The sequence below is a fragment of the Euphorbia lathyris genome, chromosome 2 (genome assembly GCF_963576675.1).
Source record: "Euphorbia lathyris chromosome 2, ddEupLath1.1, whole genome shotgun sequence".
NCBI classification, from domain to species: Eukaryota; Viridiplantae; Streptophyta; class Magnoliopsida; order Malpighiales; family Euphorbiaceae; genus Euphorbia; species Euphorbia lathyris.
The window spans coordinates 23,628,576-23,654,075 of NC_088911.1; the positions used below are offsets into that span (position 1 = coordinate 23,628,576).

General features: G+C 35.2%; 2 protein-coding genes across 6 annotated transcripts; one reads left to right on the plus strand and one right to left on the minus strand.

Annotated features, from left to right (window-relative positions):
* The first annotated feature begins 4,615 nt into the window (after positions 1–4,615).
* LOC136217339 (endoribonuclease Dicer homolog 1) lies at positions 4,616–17,863 on the plus strand. 4 transcript variants are annotated; one of them, XM_066003939.1, is made up of 21 exons: positions 4,616–5,269; positions 5,534–6,225; positions 6,318–6,431; positions 9,429–9,639; positions 9,820–10,214; positions 10,289–10,520; positions 11,020–11,192; positions 11,288–11,410; positions 11,506–11,666; positions 11,750–11,983; positions 12,081–12,231; positions 12,315–12,497; positions 13,836–13,997; positions 14,071–14,166; positions 14,279–14,904; positions 15,218–15,318; positions 15,430–15,629; positions 15,707–16,630; positions 16,712–16,876; positions 16,967–17,340; positions 17,410–17,863. In XM_066003939.1, the coding sequence occupies exons 1-21, from the start codon at positions 5,089–5,091 to the stop codon at positions 17,585–17,587; spliced, it is 5,676 nt and encodes a 1,891-aa protein (XP_065860011.1). In that variant the 5' UTR covers positions 4,616–5,088; the 3' UTR covers positions 17,588–17,863. The 4 variants fall into 4 exon arrangements, with proteins under 4 accessions (XP_065860011.1, XP_065860012.1, XP_065860010.1 ...); XM_066003940.1 differs by having other exon boundaries at positions 4,616–5,215; XM_066003938.1 differs by having other exon boundaries at positions 4,616–4,973; positions 5,080–6,225.
* Positions 17,864–20,892: 3,029 nt separating this feature from the next.
* LOC136217341 (soluble inorganic pyrophosphatase 1) lies at positions 20,893–23,310 on the minus strand. Of its 2 annotated transcripts, none has more exons than XM_066003942.1 (9): positions 23,155–23,310; positions 22,304–22,418; positions 22,195–22,223; positions 22,032–22,097; positions 21,811–21,918; positions 21,648–21,713; positions 21,437–21,557; positions 21,265–21,346; positions 20,893–21,165 (listed from the first exon to the last, which is right to left on the minus strand). In XM_066003942.1, the coding sequence occupies exons 2-9, from the start codon at positions 22,416–22,418 to the stop codon at positions 21,141–21,143; spliced, it is 612 nt and encodes a 203-aa protein (XP_065860014.1). In that variant the 5' UTR covers positions 23,155–23,310; the 3' UTR covers positions 20,893–21,140. The 2 variants fall into 2 exon arrangements, with proteins under 2 accessions (XP_065860014.1, XP_065860013.1); XM_066003941.1 differs by having other exon boundaries at positions 20,893–21,109; positions 23,155–23,309.
* Between the last annotated feature and the right edge of the window lie 2,190 nt (positions 23,311–25,500).

A 25,500-nucleotide genomic window follows, 5' to 3' on the forward strand; every position in this document is an offset into this window, starting at 1 on the left:
TGCGGTTTTTGCTAAAGGAAAAAATTTTTGATAAAAATGCTTGGGCTAATTGCTCCCAAGTCTCAATTGATGCGGCTGGCATAGAAGTTAACCATTCTTTGGCTCGATCCTTCAAAGTAAAAGGAAAAAGGCGAAGTTTGATTGCTTCTGCAGTTACATCAGTAATTTTAAAAGTGTCACAAATTTCTAAGAAATTTGTCAAATGGGTGTTAGGATTTTCGTTAGGTAACCCGTAAAACGTTACATTATTTTGCAACATATTAAGCAACGCAGGCTTAATTTCAAATTGATTTGCATTGATTTGGGGTCTAACTATACTGTTTGTTACACCGGCCACTCCTGGCCTAGCGTAATCCATAAGTGTGGCCATTACTTCTGGCTCGGTAATTTTAGTTTTTATTGGGACTTGGTTTTTCTTTTTCTTTTCTCTCTTGTTCTTTTTAAGAGTTCTTTCAATTTCTGGGTCAATAGGATCTGGTGACGTGCCCGAACTTCGAGAACTGCGCATGAACTTGAAATTTTGCACGAACCGAAACTACCTACAAAACAGAATTTGAAAAATAAATATGTTAGTAATTGAAAATAATTAAAAATATAAAAGTTTGAATAAGTATGAATAAACCTAGATTCGTAATAAAACACGAAAAATTTAAAATTTTGTCAAAAAATTTTGGCGTATCCCCGGCAACGGCGCCAAAAACTTGTTGAGCGATTTCCGCAAGTGCACGGTATACGCTTGTAGTAATAAAAGATATCGATCCCACAGGGAACGTTTTTTTAAACAAAACTTATTTATAATCGGTTAAATTTACTTTAAGGTTTATAATATGAAAAAAATCGTTTAATCGGTTTTGGTTTTGAAATTGCTAGAATGAGAATTAGATTAGAATATGAAGATGTTAGAAAATATCTGACTTAAGAATGAATTTGCAAAACATGAACGTTTTAGTACTTTAGAAAAGTAAACAAGTATTTTTGTTTGCATTAAGCAAAGAAACAACTTTAAACTTTCTACGAATGATAAAGATGAAATAAATGATGGAACCTCTAATTAATTGGCTTTAAACGCGACAAAACCCTTATCCGGGATAATTGCCCTTAACCAAATTAAAACTCTACCGAGATAATAATTTGCCTAAGTGTTTAACAAAGTTTCCTTGTAAAGATTTTGAATTAAATACGTTTTAATGAAAACACCAGCATCAATCCACTTCGGCTCATTTACCAAAGTGTTGCATAAGAATCTATCGAATAGAACGGACTTTATTAGATGAAATATAAATTGATACAAGTTTACAGAGAACATGGAGCATTGAATTCTTCGACGGCGTGCAAGTGAACGGGTTGTCAATCCTTTCTTTGGGTTTCGTTCGAGTTTGTCAGGCTCAGGGGCGAATCCTCTACTCAATCTTCTCGCTGAATCTTCGTAATAGAGACTGGGTCGGTCTACTACCAAAATGAAAACTAAACTGGAACAATGTCTAAACGCTACTGAATTTGTTATTATTTTGTAAACAATGTGTGTACATCATATTGCTTTTGAACAGAATCTAAATCTAACTTCTGAATCACTTGATTTGGAACTTCTGCATAAATTCTACACTAATCTCTTTCTTCTACACATTTAACATTATATTCTTTTCTTCAACTCTCCATCAACTCTTTATTTATAGATGTTGAAGAGTCTTGATCGAAGTGTCGTGTCCGTTGTGAAGAGACGTATCCATTGTGAAAGGACGTATCCGTTGTGAAAGGACGTCTTTATCCACGCGAACGAACGCGTTTCGTCGAAAACGAAAGTGTGTAACATGCTTCTAAAATCTCCTGCTCGTACCGAGATTTATCAAATTCACTACCGAGAATGGGGGAGCATCAAATGCACTTCAGACGAAGGGGAAAAGTGACTGACGACGCGTGTCGCGACCGTGAAAAGGGAAAGCCGCGGTCGCGGCACGAAGCATTTTTCGTTTTTCAGCCCTCGTTCGTGTCCTCGACTTGGCGTTATTAATTTTCGTCATCTTCGACTCCTTTTGTAGGGTTTTTCTTCTATTTTCGAACTCTTTTTACTCCTAATTGGATTTTACCAAATATTTATGTACCTTGCATGAAAAAAATATATTTGAAAGTAAAAGCTTTCTAAATAGGTATAAATAGCATAAATTCGTAGCAATATTGATGTAATTATTGATGATATTATAGGTATATTTTGGGCTTAACAGCCAACTTCCACGAATTTGTTGCAGCCCCATCTTTGATTTAATTGGCTAATTATCCAATCAGCTAGAATAATTGGTAAATTATCAAATCTGTCAAATACTTCTAATTTCTCGCATATTTTGACGAGAAATACACAATTAGTGTGATAATTCCGAATCCAAGTCAAATTAAATAGTACAATTTCCCAATTGCCTCCAATCCTATCAATTTTACCAATTTGGACCAAATTAAGTAGATTAATTATGAAATTAGCCAAATTAAAATATGGGTGAAATAATTATTAAGGTCGTATTTTTACCAATTACATTAGTCGGTCCACACTTATTTTTAAAATTTTTTAATCAACTATTTAGATCCTTTATTAATTTTTATACGTAAAAGTACAAAATTGCTTTTAGATATATAAGGAAAAAACTTATATGTTTAGGCCATATTTGTTTGCATAAAGGAATTGTGTCTTAAAAAATATTATGTAAGGAAAACTTTGTGGATATTTTCCTGTTTTTAATATAAAATTGGAAAATATTTTTCGGTGTTTGCTTACAATATCGGAAAACATTTTCCAATAAATTAATATATAATATTATATTTATTTAAACTTTTTTATTTCAACTATTTATACATTATAAAAAAATGATGAAAAAAATGAAACAAAAAATGAAAAAACGTGATTCCGATTTTCGTGACCCGCCAAAGGAAATTTCAAAAAATTATTGATTATGATGTTAAAGGTATGCTAAGTTTATATGACGCAACTTTTCTTAGTATTGGATGAGAAGATATATTGGACGAAGTTATAGCTTTCATAACAATAAATTTTAAATTCCAATTAATATAATTTATCAACCCAAATAATAATACATAAAAGTTATACTAGAAATAGTAATTAACAGAAATAAAATAAATCGGAACAAAGTGGTTTGCTTTGTCAACAAGGGGAGAAAGCAATTAAAATTAACATAGATGAGAATAGAGAAATCAAAATTAAAATAGACCGGAACATAGAGACAATGATATCAGGAGAAATCAAACAAATATCAAACAAACAAAGAAGAAAATAATCTGATATTTACATGCAATAATGACCGAACGTAACAGCGGAGAAGAACGATGACAAGAACGATGGGGATATCAACATAAATCTTATGAAGTGGTGGGGTGGCTGCTGCAACTCAAAAAAGACGAACAGTGGGTAGCTGAGAAAGTCGAAGAAGAGGGTTCTAACTAAAACATTTTTCCCAATTGCTTCACATATTTTTCAGTTGACTTGCTAAATATAATCCGTTGACTTATCCTCTAAAGGAAACAAACACGAACTAAAAAATTTAAAAACTAGAATATTCAAAGACTTTAAATGCGCTGGTTACTCATTCAGACTAAAGCTAAGTAGGTTTTTGGACTAGTTAATCATGTATAAGGCGTTTTAAAAGGTTTCCATTTTATTTTTGCGTATGTGTGATGATGTGGAAGTTACCAATTTTAACTACCAAATGCTTTAAAAAAAAACTTTCAGGCATAAGGGCAAATCATCATCTGCTTCATATCTTGTACGCGGCAAGCACTACTTTCTCATCCTTATTCCTAAACGGAAGCCATCTCAAGCCCCGTGAAACTATAAAAAATATTTTTCGACAAATAAACGGAGCCTTGGTCTTAAAATTTAATCAACATATTTATAATAAAATTTGTGTAATATATATGCATCAACATCAACATTTCTATACATATGCATATTAGTTTATATAACAACATTATACAATTTATCCTTTTAAATTTTTATTCTCATTTTCTTTATTATTTAATATAATATTTATAAACTAATAATAGAATCTTGATATATAAATTTTAGATTTGTTTATGTTATCTAAAATTTATTAGAGATAACAAAATTCACGTTTACAATTTTGTATATCTTTACTTTTTTTTTTTTTATAAAATATATCTTTACTCCTATAGTAGAGATATTTTAGTTTTTTTAATAAAACAAGTTTTACATATTCCACTTTAAAATTCTAATAAGCCTAAATCTAATGATGAATGATCAAATACTGCATGGTCATTAAGATCCATGTGATAAAAACCGTTATAATATATATCGAAGAAATTAAGATTATAGTAGAAATAAAAGAAAAACTAAATTATCATTATAAAAATTAGAAAAGTAATTTTGTTATTTTAAATTTTAATGATTAACTCCAAGGACTAAAAAATTGAGAGAAACAAAAACTAAGGACTACATAACCATTTAAAGAAATACAAGGAGTAAAAAGTGTTTAGCTATTATTAATGTTGTTAGGAGGAAAATTAGGGATTTTGTAAATTTATGTTATTCAGTTTTATTTTGTAGTTATAAAGAAAAAGGACTGACCGGGGGGTTTCACTATCTATCTGCGTTTGAAAAGCCAAGAACACAAGTACAAAAGAAAGAGCAGTAGAAGAAGAAAGAAACAGATACAGAAAGAGTAGAGAGAAGAGAGCGCACGCACGCTTGGGGGGTCTAAAGTTGAGGAGAAAAGCAGAATAAGGGTTGATAGACCGTGGAATCTTACAGAATCACTCTCAAAGTTTTGGGTTTTTTCTTTCCCCTTTCTTTTCCCCTTAACTATTGCGTGCTTCGTACGGTCTATCCACCCTAATCTGCCATTTAAATCTTCACCCTCTTTCTCCTTCTCTCCCTCCCTCTTTCGCTCATACTCACTTTCTAATCTTATCACTGCTCCCGTCAAGATCCTTAAGCTTTTTTTTTTCCACTTTCTGTAATGGTTATACTTGCCTTATTTAATTTCTAGAGCTGTTTTAGTTTCTCTCTCTTTTTTGCAGTTTTTCGTTCTGAGAGTTGTGTGCTTTGTGTTTTTGTTTAAGGTTATTACTATGACTGAGGGTGAGAGTAGGGTTTCAGGGACTGGCGGCGGCTCATCTTACTGGCTTGATGCATGTGAAGATATTCCTGTTGATCTTATAGACGATTTTGTTGATTTTGATGCTCCAATTGTTCAAGGTACAGTTGATGATACGTCCACTCAGGATAATCTTGCTAACGATTTCTTTGGAGGTATTGATCACATTCTTGATAGTATTAAGAATGGCAGCTGTTTGCCTCCGCTTGCTAATAATACCAATAATGGTACATCTGCTGTTGTTGGTAATGGAATTCATCAGAATTGCATTGTTAAGCAAGAGCGGTTTAATGATGAAGCTTCTGAATTTTCCATAAGTGGAGTCCAAAGCTCCACATTACAATCAAATGGCAGTGATAAAAACAATTCTGAAAGTAAAGTTCAGGTGGAAATTTTTGCTAATGGATTCAATTCATTAGGTGGCAAAGGAGAAGAGAAACTGAATTCATTGGATTCCTCTGTAAAAAAGGAAAATGGGAATACGAATGGTCTTGAGGTTCCAAGGGAACGAGATTTTGATGAAGAAGAAAGAGGCCCTAAAAGGGCTAGGATTGCCAGTTGCAAAAATGGGAGAGGATACTGTAGTAGAAGGCAGAACGAACCTAGGGATAGGGAGAGAAACTCTAACAAGAAAAGGCCTCGAGATTGGGATGATGGTGATAGAAGGGAGAGGGATCATCTTCGGAGAAGAGATCGGTACAGTGGTGCCAGGAGGGATGGTAGAGATAGAGATAGGGATAGGGAACTGAGGGGTTACTGGGAAAGGGACCGTTCAGGGTCCAATGGGATGGTTTTCCGCAGTGGCACTTGGGAAGCTTCTCATATCAAGGAAGAAAAGGAAGCCAATGGGAAAAACCAAGAGTCTAATGGAAAGGCAGAGAAGGAGCCCGAGGAGATCAAGGAGAAAGTCCCTGAGGAACAAGCTCGTCAATATCAATTAGATGTTCTTGAACAGGCCAAGAAGAAAAATACCATAGCTTTTCTTGAAACTGGTGCAGGGAAGACACTTATTGCCGTACTTCTCATTAGGAGTGTTTTTAATGATTTGAAAATACAGGGCAGGAAATTGCTTGCTGTATTTTTGGTTCCCAAGGTTCCACTTGTTTATCAGGTATTTTGTTATATCAAGGATTAGATTGTATTTAAGGTGTTAATTGACTGTTATAGGGAGCCAATGGCTTTGTTATGCTTTTCTAATTTCAGCAAGCAGAAGTCGTTCGGGAGCGTACTGGTTATCAAGTTGGTCATTATTGTGGTGAAATGGGCCAAGATTTCTGGGATGCTCGTAGGTGGCAACGCGAGTTTGATTCAAAACAGGTAGCTATTTGCTAACTCTTGATTATCCTGTATTTGTAGCCAGTTTTCTTATGCTGCAGTTGTCTAGTTAAGTTCCTGCTTTTATACATTTATTTCATCTAGAGCCATAGATTAAAAGAGATTTTGTACATAGCTGATTCAAACTAGTTGGGATTAAGACCTGGTTGTTGCTGTAAAGACGAATATATAAAGTTCCCTCTGTTTCCATGCAATACTTCTGTTTGGCTCTTTTGTGAGTCCCAATGGGCGTGCCAATTTTTGTTTGGCTCTTTTGTGAGTCCCACTGGGCGTGCCAATTTTTGTTTGGCTCTTTCGTGGGAAATTGCGGGCGTGCCAGAGAATTATAGTATTCTCGAACTATGGAGTGAAATTGAGTGCGCTTTCTAACTTCTACGTAACAAACGATTGTAAGAATTAAAGAGACCGAAAATTCCTAAAAGATTCAATTATCAAAACGATACTGACCTTACAGAAAATGATGAAACAACAATTAAAATAAAATTGTGCTGGAAAAGATAAATGAACTTTGGATCTGAAAATTGAAACTAAGGGAATGATTGAGTATTCTAAATTGCTGAGTCTAGAGGTAATTTGCTAGAGTTTTTGCTTGGGTTTGTTGAGTTGTTGAGTTGGTCGTAATTCCTTGCTTTTATAGACGTTGGGGGTAACTTCCTGCTTCATTCCACAAGTCACTGACAAAATGATGAAACAACAATTAAAATAAAATTGTGCTGGAAAAAATAAATGAACTTTGGATCTGAAAATTGAAACTAAGGGAATGATTGAGTATTCTAAATTGCTGAGTCTAGAGGTAATTTGCTAGAGTTTTTGCTTGGGTTTGTTGAGTTGTTGAGTTGGTCGTAATTCCTTGCTTTTATAGACGTTGGGGTAACTTCCTGCTTCATTCCACAAGTCACGTTCTCCACCGTATGGAGTAACTGCTCAACTTTGACTTCCATGATGAAATTGATTATGACGCTTTCAAACTTTCCTGATTTTAATTGGTTCACAAAATACACGTTAGAAATATTAAATGGCCTCATGATCCCCTAGGTTTACCTCAAGTATCCCATGATGTTCACTCTAGGAAGTTGGTTTCCCACGAGGTACACTATATAGAAAGTTGGTTTCCCACGAGGTACACTATTTAGGAAGTTGGTTTCCCACGAGGTACACTATTTGAGATGTTTCCCGTGAGGGAAAATGAGGTTCACTCTAGGAAATTCTAAGTGAACAATGTACTAGGAAAACATGAAAAGTTTCCTAAAATGTGCTTTTAAGAAAAAGTTTCCTAAAATGTGCTTTTAAGAAACAGTTTCCTAAAAAGAAATGTTTATCCGATGAAAAGTGTACGCCAGGGTATGCATCATGAAAACTTTATTTTTGGTGCAAACAACTTCGCTAAAATTTTATAATAACATTATACAACCAGCTTGTTGTTGTTACAACTGATGGTGGCAATTATCATTTTAATTGCTCTTGCTATTTAATTATCCGCGGTACATATTTATGCTGTCTGAGGAAAGATTTATGCAAATGCAGCTACCAAGGAATCCTTGACTATTAATACCATAGTTTATTGTCTCTATTTGGAATTGAAAGATAGATAATGGTCGCATCTTTTTAGTGAAGGATTTCCTCAAATTTTCAGTCCTAAGTTTGAAGGCAGGCATGAGAATTATTTTGCTCTAAATGGTGTATGGAAGTTGAAATAACAAAGTGGAAAACAACAAGTTGAAATCACCAACTTATCAGTTTGCAGCTTCTTTTCATTTAAAGGTCACTGATAACTCTAAATCCTTCATTTTCCTGGGCTTTTTTTTAGTCTGATTTGAATCAGATGATACTTGTATATATTCCAAGCTAGGACCTCTAAATTTACCCTTTGGTTGTAGTGTTCATAGATATACATTGCCCAAATTGTTCTCCAAAATGAGGGATTTAGAGTTATCAGCGACCTTTAAATGAAAAGAAGCTGCAAACTGATAAGTTGGTGAGCTCGAAAGTCTTAGTGATCCAGAAGCTTTTAGCCCCAATAAGGTGTCTTCATAAAAAGCATCCAATTTATAATTTTTTTTTCAATCTTTTGCCCTATGCATTTCTCCTTTTGTTAGCATCTCCTTTTTCTTTGACAGTAGCATGTATTCTGGAATGCCATTGGCTTTGACAATTGATGTGTGTGATGGAAATAGTCCTCCAGATGTTTTGGTTATGGATTACGGGTACTACTTGCATTACTATACTACTTTTTTCTTTAAGTGGTTTATGGCATGTTAAAGATGTAAAACCATTAGTGAAGGCTTTCACCTATCTGTTTGAATTGGTTATTTAATATGATTCTAGATCTCTCAGATCAAAAGGTATGGAATTCTATATTTTGCTGCCCTGTGTTATTAATTACAATCTCAGGAAAATAGGCGAGTTTGTAGTTGTTTACCCTTCAAGACCAGGGCATTTGTGTGTGGAATGGATGTAAGTTAGAGATGTAGACTACTCTTAATGTTCTTTATGTGCTGAGTATTTTTATCTTTTTCTATGTTTTAAAGGGTCGTATAATTTTGTTGGCTTGAGTTGAAGATCCTTGAATGGAGCTTTTCATCCATCGTGATTTATGATCAAGCATTTGACAATGTGTAGTTGATTACTCTAAGAGTGCACTTGTTTATTTTATGTACATTATGTGGTTGAGCTAGGAAAGTGATTATATCCATTTCGCAATTTCATAGGACGTAACTTTTTTGAATTTTTTTTCTTGATAAAGCTAAACCTTTTTCTAGTCATTAGTATGAGTAGCTAGGTGTTTATTTGTTATTTTTAGTTGAGTCCATTCCTATATTTTCCAAAAAGGTTATGTGTCTTTATTTAAAAACTGAAGTTTCTGTCTTGGCTTTTTGTCTCGAATAAATGGTCAATATGGTTTTGTTCCATATTATTCCTTGTTCAACCATAGTGCTATCTCCTTAGTTAATGTATTCCATTGCCTTTGCCTGTCTGCAGGTTTTAGTGATGACAGCCCAAATTCTTTTGAACATTCTGAGACACAGCATAATCAAAATGGAAACAATCAATCTTCTTATTCTAGATGAGTGTCATCATGCTGTGAAGAAACATCCTTATTCTTTAGTTATGTCTGAGTTTTATCATACAACACCAAAGGAGAAGAGGCCATCTGTGTTTGGAATGACTGCTTCCCCAGTTAATTTAAAAGGTAATAATTTAATCTGTGGCTCCTGAATTTTATGCTCGCAGCTATGCATATTTTGGAGTTATTTATACTTTTCTAGGAAAAGAATTTCATTGGTCACGATTTTAGAGGCACAAATTCTCCTTGCATAAACCTTCAAAGTACCATTTCTTGTTATGGTTTTTGATGTTTCCCCCCCTTCAGGTGTTTCCAGTCAGTTGGACTGTGCAGTAAAAATCCGTAATCTTGAAAGTAAATTAGATTCCGTAGTATGTACTATAAAAGACCGCAAGGAACTGGAAAAACATGTCCCAATGCCTTCAGAAGTGGTGGTTGAATATGATAAAGCAGCCAGTTTGTGGTCCCTTCATGAACAAATAAAGCAAATGGAAGTTGCTGTGGAAGAAGCTGCACAATCAAGCTCAAGAAGAAGCAAATGGCAATTCATGGGAGCTAGAGATGCTGGGGCTAAAGAAGAGTTACGCCAAGTTTATGGCGTATCTGAAAGAACAGAAAGTGATGGGGCTGCAAATTTAATTCAAAAGTTGAGGGCTATTAATTACGCACTCAGTGAACTGGGTCAATGGTGTGCTTACAAGGTAGGAATTATGCTATTTATTTTGAGTATAAGGTAACAGGTATTGAAACTTTTAAGTGGTCATGTCTTTTGTAGGTTGCACAGTCCTTTTTGATGGCATTACAAAATGATGAGCGGGCAAACTACCAGCTTGATGTCAAGTTTCAAGAATCCTACTTGGAAAGAGTTGTTGCGCTCATACAGTGTCAATTATCAGAAGGGGCTGTCACTGATAAAGATGAAAAATCTCCTGACAATGAGAATGGAGTTGCTCAAGATGGGACTGTTCTTGATGACATTGAAGAAGGAGAGCTCCCTGACAGTCATGGTGGGTATAGGTTTTTATTTTTGTAATAGTCAGTTTTGTTTTTCTCAAATTATAAAAATTGGAGAAAGAGTGATTCTTGCAGCCAATTCAAATGGTTAGGAACAAACAAAGATTTGGTTGAGTTGAAGTTGAACTTTAAAGTTGTCAAGCGCATATTTCTCAAATTATTCCTGACATGGACTTTAAGAAAATTCTAGGAAGTCAAATTCCTGAAACACAGCTACATATATTGTGGCAGTGAGCAGTGGAATTTGGAATTATTCGGATAAGAGAAGTAAAAGGAATTGAATCCCGAGGGTAACTAAGGGTACTTAAGCTCAAGTTCACCTTGTTCATGTGACCTTCAGTTAGGTCGAGCTTACATGGGTGACCCAACAACGTGCACTGGTGGAAGTGTTAGAGCTGTGCATTTGCTGCTGCTTTTACTGTTTCAGTTGTTACATTATTTTGAAGAAATAATTTGATACTTATTCCTTGCTTGTGCTCTTTGGTGGTTTAGTTGTCTCCGGTGGAGAGCATGTAGATGTGGTAATAGGGGCTGCTGTAGCTGATGGAAAAGTGACCCCAAAAGTTCAATCATTGATCAAAATTCTTCTTAAGTATCAGCATACAGAAGATTTTCGTGCTATAATCTTTGTCGAGAGAGTAGTAACTGCTTTAGTACTTCCCAAGGTTAAATAATACAGTTATTTCTTTATTATGTTTCTTCTTATACGTGTTTTTCCAAATTCCTCAAGCATTGTGTTATACTTTTGCCAAGCTTGCAGGTTTTTGCAGAGCTTCCATCTCTGAGTTTTGTCAGGTGTGCAAGCTTGATTGGACACAATAATAGTCAGGAAATGCGCACTTCCCAGATGCAAGACACAATTGCCAAATTTCGAGATGGCCGTGTATGTCCAAATGCAGAGGACCCTGTCTCAACTTCATTGATAAATTCAATATTTCTTATTAGGCATCTAAGACCATGTTTGCGTCAATTTTGTAGGTGACATTGTTGGTTGCTACTAGTGTTGCTGAGGAAGGACTTGATATTAGGCAATGCAATGTTGTCATTCGCTTTGATCTTGCAAAAACTGTTCTAGCATACATTCAGTCCAGGGGTCGTGCTAGAAAACCTGGTTCAGATTACATCTTGATGGTTGAGAGGTAATGTTTTTTAATCTATTCAATTGAGAATTTTCTTCAGACTAAATCAAGAATCGTATTCATTAATCTTTTTTAAATCTCAGGGGAAATCTGTCTCATGGAGCATTCTTGAGGAATGCTCGGAATAGTGAGGAGACATTGCGGAGAGAAGCAATTGAGAGAACTGACCTTAGTCAACTCAAGGATCCTTCAAGGTTAATTTCTGTGGATTCAGTTCCAGGAACTGTATACCAGGTGGAGTCTACTGGTGCTGTTGTGAGTTTGAATTCTGCTGTTGGGCTTATTCATTTCTATTGCTCTCAGCTACCCAGCGACAGGTGCTTTGATTCTCAATCTACAGCTGACAATTTAGCTATTATTTTTTATTTTTGCTACTCTCTGATATTAATCTTTTGCTTAAGTGCATTTTTTCAGGTATTCAATACTTCGTCCTGAGTTCATAATGGAGAAACATGAGAAACCAGGAGGTCCCACAGAATATTCATGCAAGCTTCAACTTCCTTGTAATGCACCATTTGAGAAGCTCGATGGTCCTATATGCAGTTCCATGCGCCTTGCACAACAGGCAAGCTATAATTTTTTATGCTGCATTTTTTTTATAGCCTCACTTCTTGAAGAAGCTGTACTGATTATCTACTTCACATGTAGGCTGTTTGTTTGGCTGCTTGCAAGAAGCTCCATGAGATGGGAGCATTCACTGACATGCTCTTGCCAGACAAGGGAAGTGGGGAAGAAAAAGAACAGGTTGACCAGAACGATGAAGGCGAACCACTTCCTGGGACTGCTAGGCATAGAGATTTCTATCCTGAAGGTGTAGCTAATATACTCCAGGTTAGTTTGTGACATGCATATCATTGCCTCTTAGTTAAGTTTAGATACTTAAAATTTATGAAACTGGAAGCAGTTGTCAGTGAATAGACTGCCGAAAGAATAGTCTTTCCGAGTGATTTTGCACATGAGTCTTGCAAGTTGCAATTAGCCATCATAATTTTCAAAAACTATTCCAATTATTTTGGTAGCTGTATAACATCTGACCTGGACCTCTTCTACAGCTTTGCTGTTGAGTTGCTGCATTTTCTGTTTATTTCTTTTACTAGTTTGATCTCTTATCTATTGGCAATGAAAATCTCAATCTAGAATTTGATTGTGGAGTGTGTTCTTTTCTGTCCTTCCTTTAGTTTAGTGACTTCATACAATTTTACAAAATGCCTTCTTTTTGGATGTCTGACAAGCATAAGGAACATAGCGAAAACTTGGCTTTCAAGTCATTTTCACTTTGGATCTTTATTGTAAACTCTATCCAGCTGTCAGAGATCATAATAAAAGCTATTCTTGGATCTTAACTATCACCTTAAGCGCTTTTGGTTCAAATAGTTCCTTGACAGCAGCCAAAATTTCACTTGCTTCATGTTTGATAGAGTTGCAACTGACATGACATGTAAATGTCAGAAGATATCTGCGTTTGTTTTCAATTGTTGGAGACTCATTAGCGGAAATGCTAAAATTGCACCTTTATTATTTTATTGCGGAGCACAAAATAACTGAGAATTAAGTGCATGCATCAATGCTCAGTCAAATGAATGACTATTGTTTTTTGTCTTTCTTTATTTTGATTACTTCTAGATTTTATTGTTAACATAGAATTCATCTTGTTCATGTATGAGAGGTGTGCTAGACACATGATTCACTATATTGTCGAGGAAAGAGTTCAAAAACCATAGTCACTGTTTCATGCGTGGCCATTTATTTTGATTTTTAGCATCTACTGAAATTTTTTGAACTTGTAAGATTTAGTTAATACATTTTGATATTGGTTCTGTCGTGGTTATTATTTATGGGAAGAGGGGATTTCTTAAAAGAATGCTGAATGAAAAAGGAAAAGCCATAGCAATAACAATTTTTATTATATGAGGTGTTGGTATCTTGCACAGAAGATTCAATACAACAAGACAACCCTATTAAAGCTTCATGGTTTTGATACTGAGGCAGTTAAAGATCTTTTGATTCATGATCTCTCTTAAGAAAACAACATGATAGATTTTTTAAGGAATTTTCTTGACGACTTTTCCCTGGAAGCACATTTGATCTGTTTTACATATGCTAACAACCAGCACTATCTTCATTTTGTCACCACACACCCACATGCTTGACACTGCTTTGGCCTTTCAGGGAGAATGGATCTTATGTGGAAGAGATGGTTGCAATGACTCCAAAGTGCTTCATCTTTATATGTATGCTGTTCAATGTGTAAATAGTGGCGCTTCAAAAGATCCATTTTTAACTGAAGTTTCAGAGTTTGCGGTGCTTTCTGGCAACGAGCTGGATGCAGAGGTAATATTTGTTTCTAGTTCTAATATTGGACGAATACATAAATTGTTTACCTCTATCACATCAATTGTTATAGGTGTTATCGATGTCGATGGATCTATTTATTGCTCGAACCATTAAGACAAAGGCATCCCTTGTCTTCAGGGGTCCAGTAGATATTAATGAAAGTCAGGTTGGTCTTAATTGGACTGTTCAAGTAATAAATACACTTTTCCCCTCCCCCTTTTCTGGGATGACATTTCATCTTATGGTGCTTAATAATTTCAAACTCTAATCATGTGCAGCTGGCATCCCTTAAAAGCTTTCATGTAAGATTGATGAGCATTGTCCTGGATGTGGATGTTGAACCTTCCACCACTCCATGGGATCCTGCAAAAGCATATTTGTTTGTCCCTATGGTTGGCGATAAGTGTGTAGATCCTTTGAAAGAAATTGACTGGGATCTAGTTGAGAAAATAATTAAAACTGATGCGTGGAACAATCCCCTTCAGAAGGCTAGACCAGATGTTTACCTTGGTACAAATGAGAGGACTCTTGGTGGAGATAGAAGGGAGTATGGATTTGGAAAATTGCGTCATGGCATGGCTTTTGGACAGAAATCACATCCCACATATGGTATCAGAGGAGCTGTAGCACAATTTGATGTGGTGAAAGCTTCTGGATTGGTTCCTACTTGGGATAGAAATGAAGTGTGTAGAGGGTTGTTAACCAATGGCAGATTGATGATGGCTGATACTTGTTTTCATGCTGAAGATTTGGTAGGGAGAATTATAACGGCTGCTCACTCTGGGAAAAGGTTCTATGTGGATTCCATATGTTATGACATGACTGCTGAAAACTCTTTCCCTAGGAAAGAGGGCTATCTTGGTCCTTTAGAGTACAGCTCATATGCTGATTATTACAGGCAAAAGTATGAGCCACATCAAATTTCTCATCCTCAATTTTTCTCCTTTGTTTGGGTGGTTTTTCTTACCCTATTTAGTCTTTTTAACACTAGGACTTAATGGCCTCAATGCACTTCAGATGTGCCAGAAGAGACTGAAGCTTCTCTACATCTGTTCTGGAATAATTTAACTACTGTTTAAATATATAAATCACGTGGTCCATGGTTTCCTCACTTATGGCAGTAGTTCATTAGTCCTCACAGATTGGAGAAGCTTTTGTTTCTTCTAGCGCAACGGAGGTTGTGTTGGGCTGTCTTGTCTTTTATGTATTATTAACAGGTATGGAGTTGATTTGATATACAAGCGTCAACCTTTAATTAGAGGACGTGGTGTTTCATACTGCAAGAATCTTTTATCTCCTCGGTTTGAACACTCTGAATGTATGTTCTTTTCTCATTCAGATAGTGATATCATTTCATCTTAGAAATTCTGCTTCTTAAATTGTAGTTTCTATAGCTAAATGGAGAAATTTTGTAATTTTTGTTCTATAGCAATTGAAGGGGAAACTGAAGAGAGTCTTGACAAGACATACTATGTGTTTCTTCCTCCTGAGCTATGTTTAGTGCACCCTCTTCCTGGATCACTTATTCGAGGTGCGCAAAGATTGCCATCAATAATGAGGAGGGTTGAAAGTATGCTGCTTGCCATTCAACTGAAGCATATAATTAATTTTCCGGTCCCTGCTTCTAAGGTACTTTTTCGAGTAGATTTCTTGCAAAAACCAACACTGTCATTGCCTTCTAATTTAACATCTTTCTATGCCTACAGATCTTGGAAGCCTTAACTGCAGCATCATGCCAAGAGACATTCTGCTATGAGAGAGCAGAACTTTTAGGTGATGCTTACCTCAAATGGGTAGTTAGTCGATTTCTCTTTCTTAAATATCCTCAAAAACACGAGGGTCAGCTAACGAGGATGAGACAACAAATGGTGAGTAACATGGTGCTTTACCAATATGCGTTGAGTAAAGGACTTCAATCATACATACAGGCAGACCGTTTTGCTCCATCAAGATGGGCTGCACCAGGAGTGTTGCCTGTATTTGATGAAGATGCAAAGGATGGAGACTCCTCCTTTTTATTTGATCAGGAAAGTTCACGTGCTGAGGATAAAGTAGAAGTAAATCATGTCAGTGATGTGTTTGAGGATTCAGATCTAGAGGATGGTGAGCTTGAGGGCGACTCTAGTTCATACAGAGTCCTCTCCAGCAAGACATTGGCAGATGTAGTTGAAGCATTGATTGGTATTTATTATGTTGAAGGTGGTAAGAAGGCAGCAAACCACCTAATGAAATGGGTAGGGATCCAGGTAGAGTTTGATAAAGAAGAGATAGATTCTGCAGTAAGGCCATCCAACATTCCAGAAAGTGTACTTAGAAGCGTTGATTTTGATGCCCTTGAAGGTGCCCTGAACATCAAGTTCAATGACAGGGGCCTCTTGATAGAAGCTATTACTCATGCTTCACGACCATCCTCTGGAGTATCCTGCTATCAACGATTAGAATTTGTTGGTGATGCAGTTTTAGATCATCTCATCACGAGGCATTTGTTTTTCACGTATGATAATCTTCCCCCAGGTCGCCTGACAGATTTGCGAGCAGCTGCTGTAAACAATGAAAACTTTGCACGTGTTGCAGTTAAACATAAACTCCATTTGCATCTTCGCCACGGGTCTAGTGCCCTTGAAAAGCAGGTTTGTTTTCTTGTTGCTCTGATTTTCTTTCTAGATTTGTCAAGTAAAAAAGGTCCTGACATTTATAGACATACGTTTCAGATTAGGGACTTTGTGAAGGAAGTTCATGATGAATTGTCAAAGCCAGGTTTCAATTCCTTTGGTTTGGGAGATTGCAAAGCTCCAAAGGTTCTTGGCGATATTTTTGAGTCTATTGCAGGTGCTATATTCCTGGACAGTACACGAGATACTTCAGTTGTTTGGAAGGTTAGTTTCATTAATGGTCTTGGCTCGCTATTACTGCTAAAAACTGATATTCAATGATACTAATCTTTGTTTGCATGGCCTTCATCTCAGGTTTTTCAACCTTTGTTGCAACCAATGGTCACTCCGGAAACACTCCCAATGCATCCTGTTAGGGAGCTGCAAGAGCGGTGCCAGCAACAGGCTGAAGGGTTGGAATACAAAGCCACCCGAAGTGGCAATCTGGCTACAGTTGAAGTTTTCATTGATGGAGTTCAGCTTGGAGTTGCTCATAATCCACAAAAGAAAATGGCACAGAAACTTGCTGCTCGGAATGCACTTGCTGCTTTAAAGGAGAAGGAAGAAGCTGAAGCCAAGGAAAAGGCAGAGGAGAATGGAAAGACGAAGAAAAGTGGCAATCATACTTTCACTAGGCAGACCTTAAATGATATCTGCTTGAGAAGAAATTGGCCTATGCCCTTTTACCGGTACATAGATTATATTTCATTTTGCATATATTATTTTTAGCAGTTAACATAATAGTTGGCATTTTTAAGGTGTGTGAGCGAGGGTGGCCCTGCACATGCAAAGAGATTCACGTTCGCAGTTCGCGTGAATACTTCTGATAGAGGGTGGACAGATGAGTGCATTGGGGAGCCAATGCCAAGTGTAAAAAAGGCGAAGGACTCCGCAGCGGTTCTTCTCTTGGAACTCTTAAATAAATGGTACTCCTAATAACCTATAACCTTAGTGTTGGGATTATCCCTTCATCATTGATATAGCTGATGCAATAAGTAATTAGTTGTACTTATATTTATGATATTCCAAAATTCAGTGAAACAAGAAATCAATTAGAATTCATGCTCCTGTCCAATAATATGAGTAATTATTTTATTGTCAAGTGAGTTGTTCCATGTAAGTTGCTTTGATCTAGCAAACACACTTTATTTAATATTGGAAATTCTGTATTCATTGTAATAATTTATAATGGATAAATTACATCTACTATAATTCAATTTTGCCTTATGTTCCAGTTTTGAAAACTATTTGTGCTATTAGTGTTGAGATTATCTCTTCATCATTGATACAGCTGATGCAATAAATAATCAGTTGTACTTATATTTATGATATTCCAAAATTCAGTGAAACAACAAATCAATTAGAATTCATGCTCCTGTCCAATGACATGAGCAGTTAGCTTATTGTCAAGTGAATTGTTTTTTAGTTTTGTCGTATAAGTTGCTTTGATCTACCGAACCTAGGGGCGTAAACGAGTCTTGGTAGTTTGCAAATTATTCGAGCTCGGCTCGATAGGACTCGAGTTCGGGATCGGTTCGAGCACTAACGAGCTGAGTCTGAACTTTCTTAGGTTCGGCTCGATATATTTTTAATTACTATATATATTTCATTGGTTATTATTAGATTTTTTCACAATTCAAATAAGATTTAACCCATAAAAAAATGACACAAAATATCTTAGACGTTGGAGTTTTTAGCTAGATAATTAGGTTTTGATAAAGAACAAAATACATTATAAATTTTAATATATATTTCATTGCTTGAAATTTTTCTCCGAGTTTGTGTTTTCCGACCACAAGTATCATCTACTATTTTGAAATCTCGGTAATAACATGATTGTTTTTGTTTATAAATATTTTAAACTCATATAGAGTATGTTATAAGTCTTTTTTGTTTTATATGTTACTTATTATATGCATGTATGATAAATTTGGTTAAAGCTCGCTAGAAGGTTGATAAAAGCTCGGTTTGGTCAAAGTTTGGTTAGATTCGACTAAAGCTCAGCTTGGTCAAAGCTCGTCAAAGTTCGGTTCGAGAGAGCTTGACTCGAGATATTAACGAGCCAATACCGAGCCTACCTAGGGTTCGGCTCGGCTCGTTTACACCAAACCCATTTTAGTTAATATTGGAAATTCTTTGTTGGTTGTAATAATTTATATTGGATAAATTCAATCTACTATAATTTAACTTTGCCTTTGCCTTGGCCATTTATTTTTTAAATCTCACGCTAGAAGTTACTCAATGTCACATAATAAATGGTATTCTTAATAACTATGATCCAGTTTTGAAGGCTTTTCATGCGGTTAGTGTTGAGATTATCCCTTCATCATTTATCTAAATTGGGTAATGTTTGTAATGTTCAAGTAACATTTTATTTATGATATTGCAAAATATTTCCTATCCAATAATATGAACAATTAGTTTATTGTGAAGTAAGGCTATGTTCTTTATGACTTAAAAAATAAATAAACTGAACTGAATTCTACTGAAATTGAAATAATAATATAATCCTTTAAAAATAGCAATAATTAAAATAAAAATTTGATAAAATTAATAATGATTCTGATAATAGTGATAATAATAATAGTGAAAAATAATAATTATAAAAAATAATTATAATAAACAATGATAAATTACTTCACTAAACTGATTGATACTGAAATTAAGTAATAAATAACAGAGCCTAATAATTTATGTGTTTATTGTAATAATTTATGTTGAGTAAATCACATCTACTTTAATTCATTTTTGCCTTGCTTTGATCTACCCCATCTATTTTAGTTGATATTGAAAATTATGTGTTCATTGTAATAATTTATATTGGGTAAATTACATATACTATCATTTAACTTTGCCTAACTTCTCAAAATGACCGTTAACAACCTTAAAATGAAAATATTTAAGAATTAAAGTTGTTCACACACATTTACTATGAAATCACATTTTTATTTTCCAAAATCATCTTTTTTTGGAGTTTTCTCTCTCTAATAATTCACTCCCTCTCTTCTAACCAAACAACACCTAAATTACCTCAAAACGAAAATTTTCAAGCATTAAAGTTTCTTAGAACATCATTAATTCTTCAAATTTTTTTATTTTGAGTCCGTCAACGGTCGTTTTGAGGTGTTGAGTGGCCGCCAGTGTTAAAAAAATATAATGTTCAGTGGCAATAATTGAAGTTCAATACCCACAATGTTAAAATGGATAAAATTCAGTGGCCATATGTGTAATTTACCCTAGATGATGCTGTGAGTTCTAAGTTGGTACTGTTAACCTCAATCTCGTTAATAAATGAAACTCCTAAAAACTATGTTTCAGTTTTAAAGACTATTTGTGCCGTAAGTGGTGAGATTAATTATTACTGTTAAGTAACATTGTATTTATGATATTGCAAAAGATGTAATGTCTAATAATATGAGTAATTAGTTGATTGTCAAGAGAGTTATTTTTGGGTTTTATCGTGTAAATTGCTTTGATCTACCAAACTCATTTTAGTTAATATTGGAAATCCCGGTGTTCATTGTATGTTGTAATAACTTATATTGGGTAATTTACTAATATTATGATCATTCATTCAAAATCTGAGATAAAAGTTACTAACATCGTGGTTTCCTTATAAAGTTATAATAGTTAATGACTCAAAATAATAGTCAACAATCTAAAAGATGAAAAAGTTTTAGAATCAAAGTTATTTAAAACTAAATTTATTATGGAACTATGTTTTTTCGAAGCTCTTTTTCTAAAGTTGTTTTCTTTATCATAATCAAGCAATCTATAAATAGATGATTACTTACTACTCTCATCCGTTTTTTATTATATGTTTTAAGTTTTTTAATTTGTTCATTTTTATATATCGTTTTGTATATATTCATTTAGTAATGATTTCTCATGTTTACCTTTTATAGTACAAGAAATGTTTAGTATTAATGTAAATAATGTAAATTAAGCCGAAGAGAGAATTTTTATATAGAAAATAAAGATTTATAAAATAAGTATTAAAGATAAGTTAGTCATTTCAATTGTCTAATTAATGTTGCATTGAGAAAAACTTGACCACACATAAAGATCGTATAGAGTATTAGTTATGCTTTTAATGTTGAATCCTACAATGGCTTTACTAAGGCAGGTGAGAATAACATCTTCTGTTGATTACTAATCATGTAATAATATTTTAGGCATTGGTATTTTCAACGGTTAGAATTGAATCTTTTGAACTTGTAAAAATACAAACATGGAGCATCTACCATTAAGATATATCATTGATAATCTCTTCTTTAAAACATATGGATATAAATCATTACAAAAAAGTTAATATAGTTTATACTGTAATATTTGATTGAACAAACAATTTATTCAAAATATATAGAGGAATTCCCAGATGGGCAAAAATTGCTGAATTGCATAGGTTTGTTTGCCTATCGCCTCAGAGTGTGCAGAATGTACTCAGCATAAAGATCCCTGCAATATTGATAAAATATCATAACTAAGATCAATAACATTCTGCATAAAGATCCCTGCATAACCAATAATGATAAAAAGAAAAATATCATAATCAACCTAGATTATGGAGCATTCAAATCATTAATCTTTATGATCATTCCAGAGATACTTACATTGAGTACTGTATGGCGGTGACCGCGTGGTTAGAGGGTAAGAACTCGTTAACTGCAACTTCCTTGTTCTCATTTTTCTTGTCTGCATAAAAACGTTATGAAACCATGATTATTCATTGGCAATAACAGAGAAAAAGGATGAACTTGATTGGAAAAAGGTTATGAAAATTACAATCTTCAAAGAATCGGCGGATCTCAGAAAGACGATGAGGAGCCAACTCTTTGATGTCAGTGTAGTGCTTGTACTCGGGATCATCAGCACACACTGCAATGATTTTGTCATCTTTCTCTCCCTGAATCAAAACACAGATTAGTTAGATTACTAAATAAGGGAAATAAGCATCTGATGCATCATTTTGATTTACAACTTCAGATAAATTTACCTGGTCAATCATGGGCATAAGTCCGATGGCCCTGGCTCGCAGAAAACAACCAGGAAGCACGGGCTCCTGTTGAAAATCGAACCAGGAATGAAAGATTAAATTGCAATACAATTTTCAAAATACACTAGGCAAAAAATGAGATGAGTTTGAGCACATAAGTCACCTGCATGAGGACCAAAACATCCAAAGGATCATTGTCTTCACACAAGGTGCGAGGGATAAAACCGTAGTTATGAGGATACACCACTGATGAGTATAAGATTCTATCAACCTGTTAAATTGGAGCATAAGAGACAATTATTGAGATATATTCCGATAAAAGATCGGTGTAAAACAAGCATTAAGAGATTAAATTCTATATCAAGTACATTTTCACATGGGTACCTTAATGAGCCCTGTCTTCTTATCCAGTTCATATTTGACCTTACTTCCCTTTGTGATCTCAACCACCTGTACAGTTCAAAAGGATCATTCAACAATCAAAATCTACAACCAGGAAGACGAGATTTCAGTTATTAGATTATATAAAGGTTGGGCAAAGACATACAACATTGAAGACGTGGGGGGCTCCGGGACCTGTATACAACAATCACATTGAAGGAACATCAGTTTCTGCACCTGTAAAAAAGCCAATAAAAAACAACCAATTTGCTTACCTAGTTCAAGATCGTGCCATGGATGTGCAGCAACAGTTCTCTTAGACATAGATGAAAGGATCCTCTCATTTAGTTTAGGTGCTCGGGTTTCAACTTCATTTGATTCGTCAGCCATCTGAAAACAGAAACCAAAACATTCTATATCAATGTTGAACTTGTAAAACATTAATGTTCCATTGAGCTCAATTGGAGGCAAGAAATTAAATGCAAATATATAAAGATTGAACAGAAAGGAACTGCAATATCCGATGCAAACCCAGAACCAAATACTCCAAGTATTAATGGACGAAAATTAATTTACAGTTTTTTTATTTAGATTAAACATCCGTTAGTGGTGTCAAATCTACAACAGATTCTGAAAAATACTGGAATTCCAGAGGAAATTTCACGTTCCCGTCGATAAATTTCAAATCATGGATCAACACTAAGCAAAGACCAAAAATTAAGCTGTACGTCCTCAATTTCACAGTTCAGCAAATCGATTTGATTGATCATTTGTCACAAAAAGCGCATCATAGTATATCCAGCCAATAGATTTATAAAATTAAACAGGCTTGTCTTGATCTTATAACAATTGTATCAACATTTTTCGACAGCTAAAAAAACAGAGAAATGGAGTGAGACTCCTCCATTACAATCAGAATCAGTCTGAACGATCAGCAATAACTCCATATTTGAAATTGATTTGTTGGATCATAAAATCGATTTCGATTTTGCAAGACAGCCATATCTACCATGTTGACCAAAATAGTAATAAAAAAAGTGGTTTGCAAGCCAGAATTGAAAAAGTGTTAGCTATGGGGGTTGGAGTTGAATCGCGAAACCCAGAAAATGAAGAGAAACACACATACCTTGATTATATCGTACTAGAGAGAAGGGAAAGTAGGCGGGATATGATCAAAACCCTGCGTAGAAGTGTGTATTTATATAATGTTTTGGGGAATAAAAAAGATGGAAAGGGGAAAGTCAAATGATCGATTTGTTGCCTAGTGTATGATGTGGAGAGAACGTAGCTTCCCTATCCTTTTTTTTTTTCGTTGAACTCAGTATTCAAAGTTAGTTACTTTATTATTAGTATTTATTAATTAATTAATTATTTATCAATTTTTCTTAATATCACTGACTGGGATTGGGAAGAAATAAATTATTCTATATTGATTTAGGTTTTCCAAAAAGGCTTAAATTGGCAAAATGTTGAAATTGAAGACGGTGACAAAAGTAGCCGTTAATTATAGTTTGAAGAAGTTTCGTGGTTCCTGCATCTCTTCAAATTGGAACATGTTATACACATGAAATACTTCTTAATACTTCAGCTATGTAAATTGACTAAATAATTCAATTGGTACATGAATTTTAAATTAGTCTTGTTAAATCTGTTTAAAGTTACGTATTAATTCATTGAATTTATTTAAATAAATATAAAACATAATAATAGGTTGAACTGCGGTTCTGAATCAAGAGATTTTTCTCCTTATAATAGTTGTGATGATATTATGTTTTGATTTGTGGGTGCAACGCAAGTAATTATAAATAACTATGATAATTGGTTTATAAATGATGTTGTCTAAATTAAACCGGACCATCGGTCGGACTGAGAACTAGCTAGGTCTTCGGCATGAGTATGTTGAATTTGTTGATCATTAACAATAACTCGGCAAGAACCGAGTGTCAATCTTGGACCCGACGGTTCAACCAAGACCTGCAATGAGTTCAGTTTTTTTTTATTTTTTTTAACAATTAAAAACAGAAAGAATAAAAAAAACCTCTCACTCTCAATATGTACATTTGTCCTATTATTGATTATGAGCTTTATTATCTTTGATTTTTTTTGGTAGAAAAGGAAAAATAAAAACAAAACAAACAAAGGCCGCTCAACCCGGGATTAGCCTAGGGAAGCTGACCCCCACCACATCCTCCAAGATCAAAGAAGAGATGAAGACCGGAGGAGAAGGAAAGGTAGACCCAACATTCTAGAATGCCCTTCCATCGCCAGACGGTCCACAACGCGATTTTGCTCCCTATAAATATGAGCAAAGCTAAGAGAATCAAAGGAGGAGCCAATCCTTCTAATGCCTTTGATTAAGTTTTGGCTATTTAGGCAAATAACATTGTTGTCCGAGATCATTTTAATTGCTTCCTGGTAATCAGACTCAACCAGAAGCTTCATCACCCCCAGATTTTTAGCAAGCTTCAGGCCAGAAAAAATTCCCCAAAGTTCTGCAGAAAAGGACGAACCAATACCCAAATTCTGAGAGAAACCAGAGACCCACCTGCCACCATCATCTCTAATAACCCTTCCTGCGGCAATTCTCCCGTCCCTAAGACAAGAACCATCAGTGTTAAGTTTCACCACACCTTCTCTCGGCCTACTCCAGCCTAACAGATGGACCTCCTTCCTCCGGACAACCCTAACCAAGGGATCCTCGGCAAAGCTCTCAACCAAGGTGCTAATCTTCTTGGAAAAGAAATCTAAGACATTCGGCAGAGGCTCCGTTTTCCCTCCAAAAATCTCCTCATTCTTCCATCTCCAAATCTGATGGCAAACCACCACAAATAAAAGAACACCCTGATTCAACTCAGCCAGAAGATTCCCATTAATCCCATCAACAAACCAATCATTCTCAGAGTGAGCTAAGAAAGAAGAGAGCATATTCCTCGGGAGAATTCTCCTCCAAACCTCTATACTTTTCTCACAATCCCTGAGAGCATGGCACAAAGTCTCTTCATTATTTCTGCATCTGCCACAAGCTCCAGACTCCACCAGATGCCTCCTTTTCCTATCCGAATTAGTAAGCAACCTATTTTTAACCCCTAACCACAGGAAGCTTCTAATACGGTATGGCACTTTTAAGGCCCAAATCGTCTTCCACACCCCTGGGGACGAGGTATCCAACTCCTGATAGAAGCCCTGAAACACTGACTTACAAGAATAGGCCCCGTTGTTCGTCAAAGACCAACAGTAACTATCCTTGTCTTCAACTTTGCTACTAATCTGAACACCTCTAATTGTAAGGAGCGATTCCAGACTGAGGTAGGAATCAAATTTAGACCAAATCCACTCACCCTCAGAATCCACCACATCTGCAATCTTCCAGTCTAGACTATCCAAAGGCGGCAAAGAAGTACAAACTTCCAATAAAGGCTTTTTCCCTAACCATATATCTTTCTAGAAACTGATGGACCTACCATTTCCCACA